The sequence below is a fragment of the Mesoplodon mirus genome, assembly GCF_964341445.2.
Source record: "Mesoplodon mirus genome assembly, chromosome: 15".
NCBI lineage: Eukaryota > Metazoa > Chordata > Mammalia > Artiodactyla > Ziphiidae > Mesoplodon > Mesoplodon mirus.
In genome coordinates this window covers 82,864,878-82,890,676 of record NC_138991.1, presented here as the reverse complement: position 1 = coordinate 82,890,676, position 25,799 = coordinate 82,864,878, and the positions used below count along the sequence as shown (strand labels likewise).

General features: G+C 42.8%; 1 protein-coding gene across 1 annotated transcript; it reads right to left on the bottom strand.

Annotated features, from left to right (window-relative positions):
- Window positions 1-2,266: 2,266 nt before the first annotated feature.
- On the bottom strand, window positions 2,267-25,551 carry RBAK (RB associated KRAB zinc finger). The gene is made up of 6 exons (XM_082645721.1): window positions 25,333-25,551; window positions 25,025-25,158; window positions 23,971-24,028; window positions 11,759-11,885; window positions 11,393-11,488; window positions 2,267-7,764 (listed from the first exon to the last, which is right to left on the bottom strand). The coding sequence occupies exons 3-6, from the start codon at window positions 23,983-23,985 to the stop codon at window positions 5,858-5,860; spliced, it is 2,145 nt and encodes a 714-aa protein (XP_082501847.1). The 5' UTR covers window positions 23,986-24,028; window positions 25,025-25,158; window positions 25,333-25,551; the 3' UTR covers window positions 2,267-5,857.
- Between the last annotated feature and the right edge of the window lie 248 nt (window positions 25,552-25,799).

The window sequence follows — 25,799 nt, the reverse complement described above, 5'->3', positions numbered from 1 at the left end:
CGTTCATTGGTGGGTGTCCTGCTGAAATCTCTACTTCTAACCTTTTCACATCACATTTTCTTTACTCTCTCTAAAGCCTTCTGCAAAAGCTCTTTGCTACACAGTGTCTCCCACTCATTAACCACTGGCTCATCTAATATATTGAATTTTTATTGTTGATTCTAAGTATTTCCCTTCTTTTGAACTGTTTGCCTCCACATCGCTTTACCAATACACTTTTTTCTTTGAGGATGTTTATTTAGCACAGGTGGTTCTGTTTGTCTTTCTTCTGTGGCTGAAGTCCTCAGGGTTTTTTTTGTTTTTTTTTTGTTTGTTTTTTTGCCAGAACTCACTTTCCCCTGGGAGTTCCTGCACTTTTGACTGGAGGAAAGGCCAGTCCTAGCCCTGCTTCTCAGTGTGGGTTTTTGAAGGACACAGCTGCCTCAGCGGGAACACAGTCAAGCAGGGATGGACCACCTGAGCCTGTCAACCCCTCCCAGACGTCGTGCTACAAAAGGACTCCGCTTCTTTAAAATCATCACTAAAATATCAAGTTTCTTCTGACACAGGCCTGAACACCCTATATTTGTTTCATCTACTTCCCCCACAGGACTGGGGGTTCAGTGCGGGCTTTCCCTTCCCACTGCTCAGTCAGGCAGGCAGACTCCCCTGGGCTAACGTGTGCAGAGAACATTTGTGAAGCTGTGCTCAGCAGATGCCGTGCTCTTGGCACCAGTGTCTTCACTGTCCCGACTCCACATCTTCCTCCACTGAGAGCACAGCCGTCCCTTCTTCCCTCGGAGGATTCCTGACACTGTTTCCCCTCCATACAAGTCAGCATTCAATGGCAGTTCACCAATCCAGCAGGAACTACAAGGGGGTTGATTTCTTTCATGTGAAAGGAAATTTATTTTTTTGGTTATAATTACCACTGTGGCAACTGGGGAGGGTTATTTTTTTTGTGGCCTTCATATAACTTAATTTGGGGAACACTGTGACACCGTCATTGCCACGTTTCCCCTCTTTACAGGGATTAGGTGGGGGACTTCCCTGGTGGCACAGTGGTTAAGAATCCACCTGCCAACGCAGGAGACACAGATCCGAGCCCTGGTCCGGGAAGATCCCATGTGCCACGGAGTAACTAAGCCCGTGCGCCACAACTATTGAGTCTGCGCTCTAGAGCCCACGAGCCCCAACTACTGAGCCCACATGCCACAACTACTGAAGCCCGTGCGCCTAGAGCCTGTGCTCTGCAACAAGAGAAGCCACCGCGATGAGAAGCCTGTGAACCGCAATGAAGGGTAGCCGTTGCTCGCTGCATCTAGAGAAAGCCCGCACGCAGCAATGAAGACCCAACAGAGCCAAAAATTAAAATAAATGAAATTAAAAATATGTATTAAAAAAACAACTAAGTACATAGTCCACACCATCAAATGTCATAACTCCTCACTGTTGTGCCATAAAGCCAGCCAGCAACCCCCATTCCCCAGGCTGAGTGCTCTTACATTTTATTTTATTTTTTTTTTATTTTTTATTTTTTTGCGGTACGTGGGCCTCTCACTGTTGTGGCCTCTCCCGTTGCGGAGCACAGGCTCCGGACGCGCAGGCTCAGCGGCCACGGCTCACGGCCCAGCCGCTCCGCGGCATGTGGGATCTTCCCGGACTGGGGCACGAGCCCGTGTCCCCTGCGTCGGCAGGCGGACTCTCAACCACTGCGCCACCAGAGAAGCCCTGCTCTTACATTTTATACTGCGAGGTCTTAATTAACTGTATCACTCACTAACATTTGTGCTGTTAACTGCCTATTTTAAATTTGCTGAAAGGATAACTTGAAAACTTAAAATTTTTTTTATCAAATCAAACTCACCGTTATACTTAACCTCAAAGAAAGCTCACCTCTGTGACAGGGTGATGGTTAAGATGCATCCCAAATTCAGAAATGTAAAAAACAATTCGCCTGAGAAAATATGAAAGGTTTACACACATCAGTTCTTTATTGAAGAAGCAGTCCAGACCTATTTATATGTGCCAGATGCATTTATATATGCAGAACGGTAGGATGACAACATATGTAATGGCCCTGTCACCTTTTCAAATATTTACTGAAAATATACATTACACTAAGCTTTACGGTCAGTGTAGGAAATCTTAGTAGTTGCCATTAAAACTAAGAGTATTTCCTGCACAAAGTTATGCAAAATCTACCAGTTAATTCTTGTTATGCAGCATACTCATATACATCTAGAAAAATATGGCAAGAGTGCTGAACAACAAAAATGGTAGACACTTGTGATTTTTAAAAACATTTTATGTAAGTGTAATATACATGCAGAAAAACACACAAAGCTTGAGTGCACGGAACACTCAGATATTCAGCACCTAGATTTAGAAACCAGTTGTTACCAGCACCAGATGAATGCTCCTTGGCAGCCTTGGCCAAGGCTAACCGCTATCCTGATTTCTAACTGCGTAGACACGTTTTACCTGTTCTTATACTTTACCTGTTTGCTTTTGTGTCTAGATTCCTTCATTTAGCATTCTTTGTGAAATTGAGCTATTGCCTGTGCTTACTGTCCATTCACTCTCCTTGCCTTAGAGCGTTCTGTGGTGGAAACACACCACTGACGTTCAAAGTTCTACTGCATAGGTGCCTTCAGAGTTGTTTTTTGAAGTTTTAGATCATGAAAATTCTAGGACATGTCCCTCGGTGGACATATACATGCACAGTGGACACATTCATGCATGTCTGCTAGGTTTGGGTGTGTTGAAAGGGTACAAACACAGGTTTGGCTCTAAGTGCCAGCTTTCCAAAACGGTTCTATCAATGGGCAATACCACCAGGAGTGTAGGCAAGCTCCTGGTACCTTCTCGCCAAATCTTGCTTTTTCATGCTTTTCATTTTAACCACTTCAGAGGGGGGCAGTAGTGCCATACGGGGTTTTAAATCTTCCTTTTTCAAGATTATTAATAAAACCAACATACCTTTTCATATGTTTACTGGCCATGTGGATAGCCTCTTTTATGAAGTGGACGTCCAAGTTTCTGCCCTTTTTTTTTTTCCTTGCAGATTTGTAGGGGTTTTTATTTTAGATCAGGGGTCAGCAACTATGGCCTGCTGGCCAAATCCTGTCCTCCACCAGTATCTGTGAATAAAGTCTTACTGGGACACAGCCATGTTCATTCGTTTTTGTCTTATTTCTGGCTTTCACACTACGACAGCAAAGTTGAGTGGTGGTGAGTGAAAATGTGTAGCCCACAAAGCCCCAAATATTAATACTCTCTGGCCCCTCACCAAAAACGTTTACCAAGCCCTCTTCTACACTCGATTCTGCTGCCATGTATTTGAATTGCAAATATCTTCTCCCCTCTGTGGTCTGCCTGTTCACTTTCTCAATGGTGGCTTTTTGAGAAACAGAAGTTCTTTAATGTAATATATTCAAATTAACAAGTTTTATTTTATGATTCAGTGCTTTCTGGGTCTTAAGGAAACTGCTTGCTGTAAGGTTATAGTCTTCTTATAGCTTTATTATTTTACATTTCATACTTAACACTGCACTCCACCTCAATTGATTTTTCTATTAAATTATGAAAGCATTTAGTGGAAAGAACATCCTTTCCCACATTACGATGCATTATTACCTTCACCAAAAGTCAGGTGACTGAATTACGTTTGGGAGTTTCTGGAATCTTTATTCTGTTCCACTGGTCAATTTGTTTATCTTTGTGCCATTACCACACTATCATAATTCCTATGGCTTTGTAACAGCTCTTGATATCTGGCACTATAAGTTCTGTCTTTTCTAGAAGATAGCTTTGACTATTATTGGTCTTTTGAATTTTCACATGAATCTGAGAATTTTCATTTATAAAAACTTGCTAGGATTTTGATTAAGATTGCATTGGATATATGAATTAATTTGGGGAAAACTGACATCTTTTTAAGATTGCCTTGGAATCCATGAACAGGATACATCCCTCTTACTGTTCTGTAATTTTTTCCCCCCTGGATACAATTCTTGAAAATACAGTGTTAGGTAATTTTCCCCCCAGGCACTTAAGGATTTCTGATATTACTGTAAATGGCACTGTTTTAAAACTTTTCATTTTCTGTGTTCGTTGCTGGTATATTAAAAACCAATTTTTGCATAATGACCTTGTATGTGGGGATTCTGCTCAATTTACTCAATTCTAATTATCTGAATATTCCCTAGAATTTTCTATGTATAAAAGCATGACATCTGCAAATAAAAGTTTTACTTCTTCTAATCCTTAAGCCTTTTCATTCTTTTGCTTCCCTTACTTTCCTGGCTAGGTCCTTCTACACAATACTGAATAAAATTAGTCATAGCAGTTAACCCTGTCTCTTTTTTTGATCTTGGGAGAAAACTTTCAATATTTCACCATTTGATATGCTGTTTGTTGTAGTATAAGATACTCTTTATCCAATAAAGGAAGTTCCTTTCTATCCATAGTTTGCTAAGAACACAAATGGATGTTGATTTCACCACATTTCCTGCATACTAGACTACTTTTCTTCAATGTGATATATTACAGTGATTGGTTTTTTTATTATTAAAATACCCTCACATTCCTGGAGTAAAATCCATTTGATCACTGTTTTACCTTTTTCCAGAAATGGTCTGTTTTGCTAGCCTAGGATTTGGTCATGTGACCACTATAAACGAGTTACTGGTGATCATAATGAAATTAGCATGACTGGTTTAGATTACTCAGGATTTACCCTCCGTGTCTTGGGAATAGCAGATACCTAAACTCTTCCAGCAAGTAAAGAGGAGAGGAAGGACACTGAGGTTAATCAACAAAAAATGTCTGCTAGAAGCTTGCATTAATTTGTTCCAAAATACTGGGAATAAGAGGCAGTGCACAAAATAATGACACCGTATTCATATCAAATAAAAGCACAGGTAAAATTTCTGAATTACCGAATAGTGGCATACTGCACACTCAAACCTATGGGTTAAAAAAACAAGAGTGGTAGGAGAGCTGGGCCTATGTTACAGAGCATGAGCATCCTTCACTGAACAGACTAGATTCCAAATCATCTATGCATAGTTTATGAAAATAGTATTTTAAGTCTCTTTTGCTCAAATGCAGTTGGAAACTTTACAAAAGTCACTGGTTCCTCTCTTGATGAAGCACTCATTAAAAACCATTTGTAAATGCCTCTAAAGAACAGAAAACTATATATTTAACTATTCTGTACCTATCAAACACCTCACCAACAATATATCCTACATTAGTATATTTTGCCATCTTAATACTCAAATAAGAATACTGCCTTCTCACAAATTATTCAAATCCAAACTTGCATAGAGTTGCATAGAATTAATCACATTTTGGAAACGTGATAGAAACCGCCATATACATATTTAATGCTACGATCCTCATAATCAACTCCAGAAGATTTTAAAACTTCATTTTCTGCAATGAAGGTTTATTCAGAGCTGATAGCTTCTGATATCATTCCTAAAAACATCTGATTTTATATCAGAAATATGGCTTTTAGTTAACAATTTCCAAGACAATGTATTTTCCACATTCATCATTTTGACAGGTTTCACCTTGGTATGATTCCCTGATATGTGAATACAACTGGAATCCAAAATAAATATTAAATATTTATAGAGTTTCACTCTTGTATAAAAGTCTAGTGTCCAATGAGTTGTAGGGTCTTGCTGAAGGCTTTGCTTCTTGTTGCAGTTTTAGGGATTCTTCTCTATGAAAATTCAGATTAGAATAAATCTAACACCTAAATGCTTTTCCTCATTCAGAAACATCAACTCTCAGTGATATCTGACTTCCGACTGACTTCCCATACTCATTATGTGCAGAGGGTTTTCTAAAATGAGATCTGACTTCAGAGGAGCATTCCCATGTCAAGTACGTTCATATTCCCTCTCCTGTGAATTCTCTGATGGCTATTGAAGGCTGATCTGTGGTGGAACTTTTTCCCACATTCGTTACATTCATAGGGCTTCTCTCCTGAATGAGTTCTATAATGCACAGTGAGGTATGACTTCTGAGAAAAGACTTTCCCACATTCATTACATTCATAGGGCTTCTCTCCTGAATGGCTTCTATAGTGTACAGTAAGGTTTGACATCCGAGAGAAAACTTTCCCACACTTACTACATTCATAGGGCTTCTCTCCTGAATGAATTCTATGATGTATAGTGAGGTAAGACTTCTGAGAGAAGAACTTCCCACATTCATAACACTCGTAGGGTTTCTCTCCTGTGTGGACTCTTTGATGTCTAAAGAGGGATGAGTTATGGGAGAAGGTTTTCCCACATTCGTTACATCCGTAGGGCTTCTCTTCTGAATGACTTCTATAATGGATAGTATAGTATGACAGCTCAGAGAACAATTTCCCGCATATGTTACATTCATAGGACTTTTCCCCCTTGGGAAGTGACTGGTGCCCATCGAAGGCTGAAGTTTCAAGTAAGGTTTTCCCACATTCACTACATTCATAGGGTTTCTCTCCTAAGTGAGTTGTGTGATGGTCGGTGAGATATGAGAACTTTCCACACTCACTACATTCGTGGGGTTTCTCATCTGTGTGTACCTTCCGATGTCTAATGAAGGCTGAGTTTAGATTGAAGGTTTTGCCACATTCATTGCATTCATAGGGCTTCTCTTCTAAATGACTTCTGTAATGGATAGTGAGGTATGACACCCGAGAAAAGAATTTCCCACATTCACTACACTGATAGGGTTTCTCTCCTGTGTGTGTTCTCTGATGTGTAATAAGGGTGGATTTTCGGTAGTAGGATTTCCCACATTCATTACATTTATAAAGTTTCTCTCCCGTGTGCGTTCTCTGATGGTCACTGAGGGCTGACTTGCGGGAGAAGGATTTCCCACATTCGTTACATGGATACGGTCTCTCTCCTGAATGGTTTCTCTGGTGTAAGGTGAGATGTGTCTTTTGGCAGAAGGTTTTCCCACATTCATTACATTCATAGGGTTTCTCTCCTGAGTGAGTCCTCAGGTGTTGAGTGAGGTGTAATTTCTGACAGAAGGTTTTCCCACACTCATTGCATTTATAGGGCTTCTCCTCTAAGTGTGATCTCCGATGTACAGTGAGAGTTCCTTTTTGGCTGAAGGATTTCCCACATACGTTACATTCGTAAGGTTTCTCTCCTGTGTGAGCCCTCTGGTGTATAATGAATTTTGACTTTTTACAGAAGGATTTTCCACACTCACTGCATTCAAAGGGCTTCAATTCCATCTGTGATCTCTGGTATACATTAAAACTTGACATCTGGATGAAGTCTGATCCAGAATCATTCCAATCATAGGGCTTCTCCCCCATATAAGCTCTCTTATGAGTAATGAAAACAGCTTCATTGTCTAAGGCTTCTGTGCATTCATTATATTCAAAGGGTTTCTCCAAAATACTAATTTTCTGAATACTTTCTTCATTTTGAGAAAAGGCTTCCCCATTTTGATGAAATTCATAGAGTTTCTCTCCACGAAATGTTTTCCCACATTCACTACACTCATCAGGATTTTTTGTTGCATAGCTTCCATCACTAATAATTAATTCTGAAGTAGATCCCAAAGTCTTTCCACATGAGACACAATTATGAGACATTAGGTTTGAAGGTACAAGGCTTATTTCCATGTTATAAGTTTTATCAAATGCAACCTCTCCCTCCTCAGTCAGGGTTCTGCTGTTGATAGAAACAGCTTGCCTTGAACATTCGTCTTTATTTTCTTGGGCTGTCTCCATCAGGTCATCAACTTTCCAGACTTCTTCTAAAAAGGAATAAAATTAAACAAACCTTGTGAATCTGAACATACCAGTTATAGAATGGGAGCAGTACTCAAGGGCCTACTGTGGGCTTGACTCTGGCTTTAGGGTCAATCTCCACAAATAAAAATAATTATCAGTGTATAATCCTCTTTCCCCCTTAATTTGTCATATAAGACAAACAGACAGACATGGGGGGTGGGGGAGGGATGGGAAGGGATGAGAGCAGGATAGGACTCAGCAATAGAAGAAAGAGTAAATTCACATTGAACACAGGTACCTTTGTTACTTTACAAATATGTTCAAAACTTTGGTAGGAAACGTGAAATAAACCCAAGAAATGATGAGCAGAGGACAAAGTCACTGAAGGGGTCCCAGGTCAAGGCTGAAATGGGAGGACTGAGAGCAAGTGGGATTCGTGGGAGAGCAAGAACAATTACTGGATGTATAACCCAAGGAAATATTCAAGTATGGATTATGTTTGGGAGTTACAATGTATATTAAACTATATAATATCACTTCATACCAAGATTAGCATGGTAACATGCTCACTAACCTAGACCCTTCCAAAATCTTTGCCTTTCTATTCTGCACATAAATCCAAATAAACATTCTAAATGCTCCAATTTCCTCATGTTTAGAGACAGTCCCACAACCAGGGCTCCAACTCCCTTGCCCTGACTCACACTGACCTGTAAGGAGAGACCCAGGCACATAAATGTCTGAAAGAAACCTAAGTAGACCAATCTCTCCAGTAAGATCGGCTCTCTGGAGAGTCCTGTGGTCTCCTTTAACACTAAGTGACTTGTCTACAACACAGTGCACAGTGGCTACCAGCACTGGGCGCCCAACTCCAATGTGTCATAGGCTGGGGGACCTGGGCAAGTTACTTAACTGTGATGCAGTTTCACTCACCTGAACTGTGGACAAGAGCTCCTAAAACACAGGGCTGGGCAAAGACTATTGATACATTAGTTAGCACATGTTAATGCTTAGAACAGTGACACAAAACAAATGCTCAGTAAGTTTTTCCATGAATTTTCTTTCAATCTGCTGACTTAAATTTACCCAAACCAGTCATGTTCCTGACATAATACTATAGCTTAAGTCTGAATACAAACAAGAGCTCCCATACTCTCAGGTTTCATTTGGTGTAAAATCTTCAATATCAGATTTCTAAAGTAGCCCCTACAATCTCAACTTTTATTTCCATGTATTTTACATGTTTTTGGATCTTCTGAACTATGTTTAGTTGCTCTCATCCACATTCAGCGTAACACTGACAGTTCTGGGCTCAGAAATCTACAACATCCCTGTGCCCAAATACCAGCAGAAAAAAAAAAAGTTATCCTTTACCAGTAAAATTTTCATTACCTAGATTCACAATATATATTCAAACTAGCATTGCACTCATCTTCCAAAAACACCTTCTGCTCCAGGAAGCCTGGGCCCTGCCCTGCTCACGCCCAACCACAAGTCTGCACACGCTCTTGTTCACTCAACCTGACTTCCAGCCTGGTATGTACTCAAAACCTAGCTATGTTTCAGGGGAAGCCTTAAAATATTTATAAAGTCTCTTTCCAACTTTTTGAAGCTCTCCTTCCCTTAAGTTTTAAAATAGCCTTAACACAAAGTTATATATCATGTATTTGATTATGAACATTCCATTTGAAAGCTAATTTTAAACTAATTCATGCAGCTGTGCTCTCCTTTCTTAACTCAAACCTCTGCTTGTCAAAAGTATGACCACACTTGCTATTTTTTTTTTAATCTGTCCAACAGAAATTAAAGTAGTAGTTTCTAATCTGAATCAAATGGAGTGCTTTCAGGTTAGACTCTAACCCCCAGCTGTTTTTTCAGAATCCACAGTTCAGAATAAATTCTCTCTCAAAAGAAGCTCCTCAGTGAGCGAATGAAAAATCTACTGAGTATCTTCTACATGTTACACAGAAAAGCAGAGTACTAAGACCCTTCCTCTTTGTAGGGTTATAATTCAGGTAGAGAAAGGAGCTCAAGCGACAAACACTTGCCATTACACATCAGACTGCACAATTGTGTGCTAACAACCACTACGTGGAGGGGACATGAAGAGAAGGGAAAGACTGGATGAAGAGCGAGAAATGAGGGAAACTTCAAGCAGGAGCTGAACTTTCAAGGTCAAATTTAAAGGGTAAAGTTCTAGAGATTCTGTTGGACAACAATGTGAATACAGTTAACACCACTGAACTGTTCACTTAAAAATGGTTAAAATGGTAAATTTTATGTTTTTTTTTTTTTTTTCCCAAACTACAACCAAGGAAGGAAAGAAGGGAGAGCAGAGGGAAAGAAGATGGATCATCTGGGCGAGCAGAGGGACGACAGTTTGAATGGAAGACATTTAGAAATCTAGACCAAATGGCATTTGACAAGAGTTGGGGGAAACAGGACATTCATTGTGATACACAACATTGCACCACACTGTGGGGGATTGAGGAGAATTTAAATTCTACTTAAGAAGAAACAAGAATAGTTATAGGCTTATCTTCTGAGCCTAGTGATAAGATCAACTGGATGTTTCAAATGAATAGATTTTGCAACATCCAAATAGGATTCACTGTAATCCAGGTACGTATGAAAAAATACTGTTTACACCAATGTCAAAAGAAACTGAGAATATGCAGAAAAATTTTAAGGCATTTCATAAAAGACACCAAACAGGAACAAGGCAGAAAAGACAAGTACAACGTAATAAATTAAGGGACTTGGGGAAGATGCACAGAATTCGTGGTTTGGAAAGGTCATAGTGTATCATCAGATGTGCTAAGGAAGAAGGAAGTGGATGATCCTTCCTGTGCTACTGTTCTGTCAGGTAAGAGTTAAAGAGGCTACAGGTTACAGATGTCGGGTATCAATTTGGATGAGCAACATAAATAAAAAAGTCTTCAAAGTTGAGGCTAGGTGAACCCTTTTATGGGATGCAAAGAAGACTAAAGAAGTGGAAGACAGGTCCTAGAGGCTCCTGAGGAGGCCAGAGAAGAATGGGAATTCACTGATGAAATAAACTCTTCCTGAACATCTGCTGCAGACACAGGGATGGGCAGACAGATGGGACAGGAAGGAGCACTTGGGAAAGAGGACGGCCCAACTCATGCTGTGTCACTGAGTCACCGAGCATGGGCTTCAGGGACAGTGATCAGTGCACCCACGGCGAGGAGCGGCCGACCCACAAGCGTAGGGAGGACACCACGCTGGGTGTCTGAGGGCCTAGAGGGGGGCGTGAAACTGGGGCAGAACACAAGCCGGAGGCATTTCACAGCAAGGAAGGGAAGAAAATGGAAGATAAAAAGAATGACCAGGAAAGTCTCCAGTTAACTTTTCTGTCAGACTTTTGAGTGCCTGAAAACAAAGGAATTCTGTGATAATAGGGAGGTTAGTCACGGACAGTATGAGAGGAAGAGGGAGTGAATGCACCCTCAGTCCTAGAAGACACAGAAATCCTGTAAAATGTAAGCCTGGTGCAAAATCGGAAAGGGAGCATGCATATACATGGTGGAGGGCAAATGCTACTGGTGCCAGGAGGTGAGAGTTAGGGCATCTGTGGTCACTCCAGAGGACCGGAGCGACCATTTACAACTTCACACTCCACCACCTCACCTGGGTGAAATTGCCGCGGGAACTCGCCATCTGCTACCCAAGGCTCCTCTCCCTGCTCCAACTTGAGGATCACGTGCGGTTTGGCACTGTCGTACCCTGTGGATGAGAAAGAGCGGACCTGGACCTGCTGCTCGGCTCCGGGTCTCTGAGTAGAAGGTGCTGCCCCAGAGGCCACAAAATAAAGCGTCTATTTTGCACCGAATCAAAATCAGAACCTTTTTGATCGATAAGCAAATGAACAAATACTTTCTCTGGTGCCCAGAAAAAATTAAACAGTCTCATCACTGATTTCTTCGAAGTCAAGCATAACATCCTTAAACTGGAAGCCCCCGCAGAGCAGCAACTCAGAAAGCAGGCTCTCCTCACCCACGGAGACCAGGTGGCTGTAGTTCTCCAGCATCACGTCCCTGTAGGTTGTCCTCTGCTCAGGGTCCAGCTGCTGCCACTCCTCCTGGGTGAAGTCCACGGCCACGTCCGTGAATGACACTGGCCCCTGCAATGGCACCATGATGGGAACTGGGTGACGTGGAGAAGACAGGGGGACAAGAGCTCACCCAGCTCACCGGGAATGTCAACTACAGACCCTGAAAACCTCATGGTTGTTACAGATCGTGGGAGGCAAACAAGCCATATTAGAAACACACTGCCTTTGGGTTCCTTAGTGTGTCAAACAAATGAACCACCCAAAAAACCTCTCAAACCAAAAAAAAAAAAAAAGAGCTCCAATTTTGCAACTGAAGTATCTGAGTACTGGGGGCATAAGTTAATGAACCACCACTCCTGCTCTCACTCAAAGAGCTCACAGCCTGGCGAGGAGACAGTGGCTAAGTGAACATGGGCATTTCTCTCCTTGTCGCTCTCTTCAGCAGCCTCTGCTGGCTGGGCCTCCTCCCCCTACCTCCTCATGCTGGCGCGGCCCAGGACTCGGGCCATCCCGGTTCAACTCTTTCATCCTCTGGCCCCTCCATTCTTACAGCCAGCTACCTGGAGCCATCTGCTTGGCTAAGTTTTCTAGTACTTCCTTCAAGTGGTATCTCAAACATCTCATTGTGGCAGCAATGAAAATTTGTTGCCTGAAAGACTGCCCGAGGTATTATCAGAGTGACACATACAAGGTGGAGCATGATCTAACACGAGAGAAGTAAACTATTTTAATTTTATGTTGGCAGACTAGGCTCCGCAGGCTCAGCTGGGTGTTCTACAGGATTCAGGGGAAAGAAGAGGACGCAGTGTAAAAGGTACCCACGGCAAAACCTGCAGCAGCACCAACATTTAAGAGGTTGGCACAGGGCAGAGACCAAGAAGGCACTTTCTCGAGGGCAGCTTTTGGACAGGAAGAGTTGCCTCTAATTCAAGAGAGTAAATGAACATATGTAAGCATTGGGTTGGCCAAAATGTTCTTTCAGGAAACCCAAACAAACATTTTCGCCAACCCAATACTTTCCTGCCTCAAAAACAAGACAAAAACCCAAAAAGCCCAATTCAAAGAAATATAAAAGTAGTGTTCTCATAAGAGCACTGGAACACAGAAGTTACCAACAGCAGGAATGTTTTTGAGGAAAGTCTTGATTTATCGAGTAGATGAGATGAGAAACCAGGACCACGAGACACACTCACACAGGGGCAGAGGCGGGACTGCAGCAAAAGTGACGGCAGGATCACCACCAGAGCCCCGGAAAATCTCCAGGCCCATCAAGAGGGCCTAGGGTTCCTGCAGCAGTAGAGTGACTGGCTGACAGAGGGATGACTCACACAATCAACCAAGCAGCTTGAGAGGCTTCCTGTTCTCATTGCACAGAGCAGCCAGATCCACTCAGACTGTGCCGACAGCCCCTGGCCGTGGGCTCGGGGGCCAGAGATGGAGCCAGGACCCCTGCAATGAGGGTGATCACACATTCACTGTCCAAACGGAAAACTGCTGTCTGGGACAAAGGATAAACCTGACAGGACACCAGGAAAGGAGGTGCAACCCAAGACTATGTCAGGCACGTCTGGACAAAGAGCCAACTGTTTCCACGTTGGACACAGACGTTTTTCCTAAAGCAACTCTTAGAAGACTACTCTCACCGTAAAGCACCTGAGCAACTTAATCCTGTCTACCGACTTGCCACCAGTTCAAAATGCAGTGGTGCCCACAGGTTCTGTGCATCAGAAGACACAGTTGACAAGGAATAAGGGAGACCACGGAACGGGAGAAAATATTTGCAAATCACGTATCTGCTAAGGGATCGGTATCTAGAATATATAAAAGGAAACCATAAACAAGATGAAAAGACAACCCACAGAATGGGAGAAAATATTTGCAAATGAAGCAACTGCCAAGGGATTAAAAGCAGCTCATGCAGCTCAATATCAAAAAAAACAAACAACCCAATCAAAAAATGGGTGGAAGAACACATGAAAACATGCTCAATATCACTAGTTATTAGAGAAATGCAAGTCAAAACTACAATGAGGTATCACCTCACACCGGTCAGAATGGCCATCATCAAAAAATCTACAAACAATAAATGCTGGAGGGCTTCCCTGGTGGCGCAGTGGTTAAGAATCTGCCTGTCAATGTAGGGGACACGGGTTTGAGCCCTGGGCCGGGAAGATCCCACATGCTGCGGAGCAACTAAGCCCGTGCGCCACAACTACTGAGCCTGCGCTCTAGAGCTCACAAGCCACAACTACAGAATCCCATGCACCTAGAGCCCGTGCTCCGGAAGAGAAGCTACCACAACCAAGAGTAGCCCCCATTCACCGCAACTAGAGAAAGCCCGTGCACAGCAATGAAGACCCAATGCAGCCAAAAATAAATAAATAGAATAAATTTTTTAAAAATTAAAGAAAAAAAGGGCTTCCCTGGTGGCGCAGTGGTTGAGAGTCCACCTGCCAATGCAGGGGACACGGGTTCGTGCCCCGGTCTGGGAGGATCCCACATGCCGCGGAGCGGCTGGGCCCGTGAGCCATGGCCACTGAGCCTGCGCGTCCGGAGCCTGTGCTCCGCAATGGGAGAGGCCACAGCAGTGAGAGGCCTGCATACCGCAAAAAAACCCAAAACTCAAAAAACAGTAAATGCTGGAGAGGGTGTGGAGAAAAGGGAACCCTCTTACACTGTTGGTGGGAATGTAAATTGATACAGCCACTATGGACAACAGTATGGAGGTTCCTTAAAAACTAAAAATAGAGCTACCATATGACCCAGCAATCCCACTCCTGGGCATATACCTGGAGAAAACCATAATTCAAAAAGATACATGCACCCCGATGTTCACTGCAGCACTATTTACAACAGCCAGGACATGGAAGTAATCTAAATGCCCATCAACAGAGGAATGGATAAAGAGGATGTGGCACATATATACAATGGAATATTACTCAGCCATAAAAAGGAACAAAACTGTGCCATTTGCAGAGACGTGGATGGACCTAGAGACTGCCAGACAGAGTGAAGTCAGAAAGAGAAAAACAAGTATCATATGATATCGCTTATATGTGGAATCTAGAAAAATGATACAGATGAACTTATTTGCAAAGCAGAAATAGAGACACAGATGTAAAGAATGTATGGATACCAAGGGGGTAGGGGGCGATAGGATGAATTGGGAGATTGGGATTGACATATATACACTACTATGTATAAAAGAGATAACTAATGAGAACCTACTGTATATCACAGGGAACTCTATTCAACGCTCTGTGGTAACCTAAATGGGATGGAAATCCAAAAAACAGGGGATATATGTATACGTATAGCTGATTCACTCTGCTGTACAGTAGAAACTAACACAACACTGTAAATTTATACTCCAATAAAAATTAATTTAAAAAATATTTAGAATATACAGAGAACTACTAAAACTCAACAACAAAAACAACAGTTTTAAAACAAAGTGAAATAAATAAAATAAAAATTTGAAAAATGAGCAAAGCACTTGAATAGACATTTCTCCAAAGAAGTTTTACAAATGACCAATAAGCATATGAAAAAGATGTTGAATATCACTAATAATTAGGGAAATGAAAATCAAAACTATGAGATACCACCTCATACCCATTAGGATGGCTACTATAAAAAAACCGAGAAAATTACAAGTGTTGGAGAAACTGGAACCCTTGTGCACCGTTAGTGAAAATGTAAAATGGTGCAGCTGCTGTGGAAAACAGCATGGTAGTTCCTCAAAAAATGAAGAACAGAATTAACATGTGATCCAGCAATTCCACTTCTGGGTCTATACCCCCCAAAAATGAAAGCAAAGACTTAAAGAGGTATCTGTATACCTAGGTTCACAGCAGCATTATTCACAATAGCTAAAATGTGGGAATAACCCAAGTGTCCATCGATTGACAAATGGTTAACAAAATGTAATATACATACACAGTGGAGTATGATTCAGCCTTAAAAAGGCAGGAAATTCTGACATCTGCTACCACATGAATGAACTTTAAGGACATTAAGCGGAGTGAAATGAGCCAGTCATGGAAGGACAAATACCGTAGGATTCCGCTTAGATGAGGTATTTAATCAAAATACTAGAGACAGAGAGTAAAATGGTGGTTGCCAGGGGCTGGGGAGGGAGAAATGGGAAGTTAGTGTTTACCGGGGGCAGAGTGTCAGTTCTGGAAGATGAGAAACACTCTCGAGGTGGATGGTGGTGATGACTGCACAACATTATGAATGGCCTTAATACCACTCTACTGTACACTTAAAAAATGATTACCTTAACACTACTGTACTGTACACTTAAAAATGGTTAGAATGGGTGGGAGGGAAGACACAAGAGGGAGGAGATATGGGGATATATGTATCCGTATAGCTGATTCATTTTGTCATAAAGCAGAAACTAACACACCCTTGTAAAGCAATTATACACCAATAAAGATGTTAAAAAAAAAGTTAGGATACTAAATTTAAGTTATGTGTATTTTACCACAATAAAAAAAAAGTGGAAGGAAAAAAATGCAGTGATGCTTCTCAAATTACACACCCCTACCCACTCCCTTACAGAGCTTCTGTAGCCATCCCCTCCACAAAGGAAAGAGGAATGAAATGGGGTCATGGGTTGAGTATGTTCACATTAGTTATTAGTAATTATTCTCTCAAAAAGTGAAATTTAAAAATTAAGAATCATCAGCTAATTTAGAAAACAACATAAATAAAGGATAAGCATCAGGATGAACAACTCAACAATGACAACCAAATTCACAAAGGAAACAACTTGCATTTGTGTCTACTGATTTATATTTTTTAATAAATTAAGCAGGATATTGCTTCCAGAAAATGAGAACATTCTGCTAAGAAAAAACCACTGGAGAATACTTAGAAATTGAAGACTGGATTGTTGAATTTTTAAAAAATCCTCAAGTAAGAAGCTTGAATAATAAATGGGACATAGAATAGATAACTTAGGAAATCTCTCTGAAAACAAGAAATTGAAATGATGAAATTTTGAGATATTGAAGCCAGATCCAGCAGATTCAACATTTTCAGAAAGAGATTATAGAGGATGAACAAAAAATCATCAAAGGCAGAATGGAAAATGATTCCTGAGGTGAAGATCATAAAAATAAACAAACAAACAAAACAAAACAAAACATCATCAAAAGGGGCCATATAATCTACAAAGAAAAATACTGGGGAAACAAACAGATCAAGAAATTTCCTGATAAAACATCCAAAATTTTAAAATTAGAGGGAACTCCCTGGTGGTCCAGTGGTTGGGAATTGGCGCTTTTGCTACGGGGGCCCGGGTTCAATCCCTGGTGGGGAGCTGGCATCTCGCAAGCTGCACAGCCAAAAAAAAGAAAAAGAAAAGGGGGGGGGCGGAATCCTAAAAAGTTACAGAGGGAAAAAAATACATTAGTTACCCTAGAAACTGACATTCTAATTCTCAACCAAGAGAAAACAATGGAGAATGCCCACAACTTTTAAAGAAAAAGGATTTTGAACCTAGAACTGTACACCAAGCCAAACTATCATTTAAGCCTAAAGACACTATAAAGGTATTTTCAGAAAAGCAAGACAATTTTTTTTTTTTTTTTTTTTTTTTTTTTTTTTTTTGCTGTACGCGGGCCTCTCACTGCTGTGGCCTCTCCCGTTGCGGAGCACAGGCTCCGGACACACAGGCTCCGCGGCCATGGCTCGCGGGCCCAGCCGCTCCGCGGCATGTGGGATCTTCCGGGATCGGGGCACGAACCCGTGTCCCCTGCATCGGCAGGCGGACTCTCAACCACTGCGCCACCAGGGAAGCCCGCAAGACAATTTTTGTTGAAGAAAACAGTTTCCTTAAAACAGTCAGTGAGGGGGCTTCCCTGGTGGCGCAGTGGTTGGAAGTCCGCCTGCCGATGCAGGGGACACGGGTTCGTGCCCCGGTCCGGGAGGATCCCACATGCCGCGGAGCGGCTGGGCCCGTGAGCCATGGCTGCTTAGCCTGCGCGTCCAGAACCTGTGCCCCGCAACGGGAGAGGCCACTACAGTGAGAGGCCCACATACCGCCAAAAACAAAAACAAACAAACAAACAAAAAAGCAAAAAAACAGTCAGTGACATACTCCACCAAAACCCAAGAGCTCCAACAAAGATGAACATGGGGATGTAGAAACCTCACTGAATGACCAGCAAAATGGGTCTCAGTTGTTGGAAGGAGCACTTGTTGGGACTGTGAACATTTAACTTGTATTTTGGAAGGGAAGTGCTCAGTAAACATGTTCTATTAACCTATTGTTTATAAAGGGATTCCACCCACTGGTACAGCCACATCTGTGCAGGTCTCACAGCTGAGATTCGCCAAGAGAGCCTAAGATTATCCCAAGGCAAGCCAAATGAGCTTTAACATCACCTATAGGAAGTAATAACCTTCTGGGTTAAGGCAGTCCAGAAGGCAAGAAGTGGCAGGGGTTAGAAGACTGATCAATCAAGCAAATAAATTAAATTACATATCAATATTGCTTCTATCGACACAAGTATCCAAAATGAAATATTAGCAAACAAAATCCAATACCACATTGAAAAGAAAATATGTAATTATCTAAACAGGACTTATTCCAAGCATACAAACTGGTTTAATATTTGGAAATCCATTAATACAATAGGCCGTTATAATATAGCTAAGAAGAAAAATCTTACATTTCCAAAGATGCTGAAAAGACCTCTGACAATATTCAAATGCATACCTAATTAAAAAAAAAACTCAAGAAAATAGGAATTGATGGATACTTCACCAACATGAATATACCTATGTATACACATACTCATACCCTAATGTGCACAGTACGTGTGATACATATACACACGGGTACATACATACACTTTGTTGAGTCTAGACACAAACACATTTCTATGCTTCAGTCCTCTTAGTTTTAAAGTCAGGACTTACTTAATGGGTAAACAATAGACACATTCTCACAAAGATTAGAAACAAGGCAAAATGCTCATTATCTCCAATCAGAGAAAACAATTAAAGGCCTAATGAGCAATAAGAAAAAGTGAAACTATTTCTATTCACAGATGATATACTATACCTAGAAAACTCAGAGAATCAACAATGGAACCAAATCAATAAAAAGAACTGTTAGGTAACAATATATAGTTAACGCACATAAAAGCAACAGCCCTCATTGTGTAAAAAGGAGTAAAAAGATGTAATTCACGTGTACACACAGTTTACAATAGCAACAGAAAAAAACTCTTAATAAGAAATATACAGGGCTTCCCTGGTGGCGCAGTGGTTGAGAATCTGCCTGCTAATGCAGGGGACACGGGTTCGAGCCCTGGTCTGGGAGGATCCCACATGCCGCGGAGCAACTAGGCCCGTGAGCCACGACTGCTGAGCCTGCGCGTCTGGAGCCTGTGCTCCGCAGCGGGAGGCCGCGATAGTGAGAGGCCCGCGCGCCGCGATGAAGAGTGGCCCCTGCTTGCCACAACTAGAGAAAGCCCTCGCACAGAAACGAAGACGCAACACAGCAAAAATAAATAAATTAATTAATAAAAACTCCTACCCCCAACATCTTCTTAAAAAAAAAAAAAAAAAAAAAGAAATATACAAAATCTATACTAGAAAAATTTTAAAACACTCCTGAAAGACAGAGAAGTAGACCTGAACAAATGGAATGATTCTCCTTGTTCTTGGACACACTGTGAAGCACAATAAAACGAGGCATGCCTTCACCAAGACGTATCAAAATCAAATGGCTAAAAACTAGTGATAAAAAATAAAGAAATAAAGACACGTTATATACAGAGGAACAACGATGAGGATGACATCAGATTTCTCTTGGAATCAATGTAAGCAAGAAGCCAGTGAAGGAACACATTTAAAGTACTGGACGATAAAAAACCAGCAATAATCTCTTTAAAAGAGAAAACAAAATAAAGATATTTTCAGACATACAAGAGCCATAAGAATTCATTATCAACTAGAAGAAATGTTAAAGAAAGTCCTTCAGGCAGAAGGAAAATGACAGCAGATAAAAATGTGGATCTACACAACAGAATGAAGCATCAGAAACGGTAACTATGTATTTTCTCTCATTATTTAAATCTCTTTAAAAGATTAATTAAAAATGACAATGTATCAGGAATTCCCTGGTGGTCCAGCGGTTAGAACTCAGAACTTTAACTGCAGGGGCCCAGGTTCAATCCCTGGTCAGGGAACTGAGATCCCACTAGCCACTCGGTTTGACGAAAAACAAACAAACAAAAAACAAACAACAACAAAAAACCCAGTGTATTGTGGGGCTGGTATTACCTGTAAAAACTAAAATGCAACAACAGTATAAAGACCAAGATGGGGAAAAGGGAACTGTAGCTAAGTGATCAGGCATATTACTTGAAGATAAACTATAATAAATTAAATCTACATACTATAAACACTAAAGCACCCACTAAAATAACTAGTGTTATGGCTAATAACCCAACAAAAAATATAAAATGGAATCACAAAAAATAGTCAATCAAACAGAAGGAAGACAAAGAATATGGGACAAATAGAAAATAAAGACAACAGACTATAATCTAACTGGTTGTATCAATATTCACTTTGCAAGTAAGTGGTCTAAACACCCCAATTAATAGACAGAAATTGTCAAATTGGATAAAAAAAAAAAAGACCTAACTATATGCTGTCTACAGTGCTGTGCTTTACATATAAAGATGCAAATAGGTTAAAAGTAAAAGGACAGAATAAGACATTGCACACCAACACTACTCAAAAGAAAGCTGGAGTGGCTTCGTAAGTATCAGAGATTCCATTTCACAGCACAGACCATTACCAGGATAAAGGAGGCCAATTCACAACAACAAAGTGGTTAATTAATCAAGAGGACCTAATAATCTTAAATGGTTAGGTATCTTTTCACAAAATTCCTGAAGCAAAAACTGACAGAGCTGCAAGGAGAAACGGACAAAACACAATCGCAGGAGATTTCAATTCCCCCTCTCTCACGACTCATGGGACAAGTTGGCAGAAGGTTAGCAAGGATATGGTGCACCTGCCAAACATTCCCAACTTGATGTTACTGACATTTAGAGAACACTCCACCCACCGAGAGCAGAACAGGTACCCTTCTCAAGTGCACATGGAACTTCTCCGAGAGAGACCCTATTCTGGGTCATAAATCTTAAAAGAGTCATTATTTATGTAGTGTTCCTGCCGAAAAATCACCATCTAAATCTATGAAAAAATATCGGGGAAACATAAATTCAAAGAATTCTACAAAATAATTGGCCTGTATTCTTCAATTACTATAATGGCATTGAGAAACTATTCCATATTAAACAGACTTAAAAAGCATGAAAACTATATGCAATTCATAATTCTGGACTGCATCCTCCATCAAAAATAAAAAATTGCTAAAAAGGAAATTACTGGGAAAACTGACAAAACTAGAAGTTGGATGACTGGATGACCTGTAGATTGAAGTATTATATCAAGGGGACTTCCCTGGTGGTCCAGTGGTAAAGAATCCACCTTACAATGCAGGGGATGTGGGTTCGACCCCTGGTCAGGGAACTAAGATCCCACATGTCGCAGAGCAACTAAACCCACGTGCCACAAGTACTCAGCTCGAGCGCCTCAACTAGAGCCCTCGTGCCACAAACTGCAGAGCCCACACGCTCTGGAACCGGAGCGCCACAGCTAGAGAGCCGACACGCCTTGAAGCCAGTGCGCCACAACTAGAGAAGAGAAAACCCCCATGCCACAACTAGAGAGAAGCCCACGCCTGCTCACCACAACTAAGACCTGACGCAGCCATAAATAAGTAAATAATAAATAAATAAATAAATAAAAATAAAGTATTGTATCAGGAACTTGCCTGGTGGTCCAGTGTGTAAGACTCCCAATGCAGGGGACCTGGGCTCAATCCCTGGTTGGGGAACTAGATCCCGCATGCATGCCGCAACTAAGAAGCCTGCATGCTGCAACTCAGAGTGGGCATGCTGCAACTACGACACAGCACAGCCAAAATGAATAAATTTTTAAAATTTTTTGAAAAAATAAAGAAAGTATTATATCAATGTAAAATTTCCTGAATTCAGTTACCTCTGGCAAGTATACATAAGAAAATATTCTTGATCTTAGGAGATACAACTGAGACATTACAGGGTAAAGGGGCATGACACACACTCTCAAACGGTTCAGAAAAAAAAATATGTTAAAGTTAAAACAACTGCAATGCAGTCAACACGATTCAAGGCTAATCAACTGCAACGTATGGGCTCTATTTGTATCCTCGTTGAAAACAAAAAACTGAAAAACATGTAGAAAATTGTGAAACTTTGAACATTGATATTAAGAAAAAATGGTATTGTGGGTTATCCCCACCCACTTTTTATTTTTTATTTTTTTTTTGCGGTACGCGGGCCTCTAACTGCCGTGGCCTCTCCTGTTGCGGAGCACAGGCTCCGGACACGCAGGCTCAGCGGCCATGGCTCACGGGCCTAGCCGCTCCGCGGCATGTGGGATCCTCCCAGACTGGGGCACGAACCCGTGTCCCCTGCATTGGCAGGTGGACTCTCAACCACTGCGCCACCAGGGAAGCCCCCACCCACTTTTTTTTTTTTTTTTTTTTTTGTGGTACGCGGGCCTCTCCCTGTTGTGGCCTCTCTCGTTGCGGAGCACAGGCTCCGGACACGCAGGCTCAGCGGCCATGGCTCACGGGCCCAGCTGCTCCGCGGCATGTGGGATCTTCCCGGACCGGGGCACGAACCCATGTCCCCCGCATCGGCAGGCGGACTCTCAACCACTGCGCCACCAGGGAAGCCCCCCCACCGACTTTTTAAAAGACTCATTATTGTTTAAAGATACATACAGAACACAAGTGAATTTTTTCTAAAGGATTTTTAAAAGAATATTTATTTTTAATTAATTAATTAATTTTATTTATTTATTTTTGGCTGTGTTGGGTCTTCGTTGCTGTGCACAGGCTTTCTCTAGTTGTGGTGAGCGGAGGCTACTCTTTGTTGTGGTGCGTGGGCTTCTCATTGTGGTGGCTTCTCCTGTTGTGGAGCACGGGCTGTAGGCACATGGGCTTCAGTAGCTGTGGCACAAAGGCTCAGTAGTTGTGGCTCGGGGGCTCTAGAGTGCAGGCTCAGTAGCTGTGGTGCACGGGCTTAGTTGCTCTGCGGCATGTGGAATCTTCCCAGACTAGGGCTCGAACCCGTGTCCCCTGCAGTGGCAGGCGGATTCTTAACCACTGCGCCACCAGGGAAGTCCCAAATGAATTTTTTTTAAAGCCAAGAAAAGGGAGACTCCATGAGTTTGGCAGTAACAGATGTCAAAGGCAGATGGATGGTCAGGAGAGGTAAGGACCTGAAAATGTCCACTGGATTTGACTATAATTAGGTCACTGCTAATCTTTACCAACAGATTCAGGAGAGTGGTAAGGATAAAACCAAGACACCAAGAATTGAAATGGGAATGGGAAGTGAAAACACCTCCACTGGAGAGTATCTGTCTGTACTGTGTGCTGTACAACCCCCCCCCCCAAAACACACTAACAGAAATATCTGAAGGATGTGCAGGCCATTCCATGATTTAGGTTTTAGCCTTGGACTAAATAGTAAAAATGTAAACAGGTCTACTTGGATCACAATATTTTGGAGCCTGGAAAAATCACATGCATCAAGTTCCCGTTGGGCAGCAGGCCCACTGCTAAGATAAACAATAAGTCTAAGCCATATACTGAAATGATTTGATGCCTGTTATTAGGAGAGCTATCCACAATTATTTCAACTTCAACAAACAAATTTTTCCAGGTCTTAGGAAATCTTTGAAACCCACAAGTAACAAAAATGCTCTCTTCTTATAGTCAACACAAATCACACGATGGATGGTATTTTTCTTTTTCTATAACTGTCAAGAACATGAGTCATATTTGCAGCTCAATTCCAGTAGCCTTAAAGCATCATACTACCTATATGTGTGAACTTGACAACAACTAGGTGCCGCCCGGACTCTGTAACAACTGTATTTTATATGATAATGTCTTTTACCTATTCCTACCTTCACATTTTAAAATGTGGATCCTTATACACCTCCTAAAATGCATTACAAAACAAAGTGGGGGAATACATACACCGACAGGAAAACTCACCTGGGATTCATTCATTTTCTGCTGCTCTTGGAAAAATCGTAGACTGTAAACGGTGGACCTAGAGGAAGGGAAACAAGTAACTGAAGTGCTGAGTAACCTGACCTGCCCAGGCAGGAACCTACTGCATCAGAACCATCAAAGAAAGCCCAATAAAATGACACCCTATGAACATTCAGTAGAAGCTAAAAGGGTCCTACAAGAGAAACACACACCTGTACCTTTCCAACTCCAACACGATCAAGTTACTCTCATTGGTGAAAATGAAGGACTGTTTCAGAGAGTTAAATAAAAAATGCAAATAAAAAAATTTCCGTGACACTACTTAAGTATTTTCTTATTGTCTCTTTAAATTGATTAAAATCAAAGATTCCACATTAAGGGAGAATGTAAGCTCTCAAAAGTGGGATAAACGTGCATCAAGGCACCGCACTGTTTGTAAATCATCTGACTCAATTTGGTTACCGCTGCACTTACGAGTGTTTTATTATGAAACTGACTTCAACTGGACAGAACACCTGCCCTAGGAGTTTGGAGTCCTGTGAGCGACCCTACGTGCACACCTGGTGAGGATCTGGGACAAGTCACCTCCCTTCTCAGGCCCAATCTCTTCCTTCCTCAACCGAGAAAGCGAAACAGAAGCCTTGCAGACGCATCCTGCACTAACTACACTGTGCGACTCCACAGGGCAGAGCCCAGGGGGGCACCGGACGCTTAGATTTGACAACCAAGGTGCTGATGGGCCTTGAGAGACACGTGCGAGATCGCGACAGGAAGAGGACGAGGAGGATCGGGGTTGGAGAGAGGGGTGGACGCGGCACGTCCCGGCCGAGCCTGTGGTCCCTGCTCCCCCAGGACACCCGGAGCTCACAAGTACCACGGAAGCCCCATCCGGAGCAGCCGGCCCTGTCCTCCAGCCCGGCCCCTCCACCTCTGGGAAGCGGTCAAACCCTCCCGGTCGCTCTCTCGCGGGGCCCAGGGCGGGCTACCCCGAGCCCCGCTCTCCAAGGGCCGCAGGGTCCACAACCGCCTGCAGGCCCGCAGACGCACCACCTACCCCGTCGGGAATCGCTGACCGGACCCGGGCTCCCGAGGCTCCGGGCCGGGGGCTGCTCCTGCGGCGCGCTCCTCTCCCGGGGTCCCTCCTCTCCGCCTCCCGAGGCCACTGGGCCCGAGGAGCTGGCTCTGGGCCTACGGGACAAGCTCCCTTCAGGCCCACGTCCCTCCCGGCCTCGCTGTGCCGCGCGGTGCAGACTGTCTGGCACTGCGCCGCCGCCGTCCGCCCGGCCCCTCCGGCCCAGCCCGCGGGCTCCGGAGCTCGCGCTCGGGGGTCCCCGTTCCAGCCTCTGCCCAGCCCACGCGAACCCTCGCCCACACAGCCCGCGCCCTCTGGGTGCCGGCCGGGCCAGACGGCGTCCAGCCCTTCAGGCCCTGGAATCCTCGCCCGCCGGAGGCCAGAGCCTGGGGACGAGAGCAAGCGATGACCCGGGTACGGATAGGAAACGAGAGCGGCGCGGCGCAGCGGCGGTGCGCGTGCGCGAACACGCACACAGGGTGAGGCGCACCAGCGCAGGAGGACGCCGGAAGTCCACCTGCCAAGGCCCTCCCCGGAGAGCGAGACAAATACCAGGACTCTATTTCCCAGAAGTCTCCGCGCCGTCAAGTTAGGGAACGGCTTAAATATCTCCGTCTCATCTGGCGGTGAAGAGCTGCTGTGCTGAGAAGTTGGGCCGCCTGGACCAGGGACTCAAATTTCCCCTTACTTTAAGGGAACGTCTGTTATGTCACCGCTTCTCGAGGAATCTTACCTGTGTCCTGGTGGGCTAATCTTT

Excerpts from the sequence above, each read along its gene's own strand:
- RBAK (XM_082645721.1), bottom strand. Across the intron at positions 11,489-11,758 it reads CAGCCACCTGGTCTCCGTGG|GGTACGACAGTGCCAAACCG; the intron begins GTGAGGAGAGCC and ends TCTCATCCACAG. Across the intron at positions 7,765-11,392 it reads CCCGCGGCAATTTCACCCAG|AAGAAGTCTGGAAAGTTGAT; the intron begins GTGAGGTGGTGG and ends ATTCCTTTTTAG.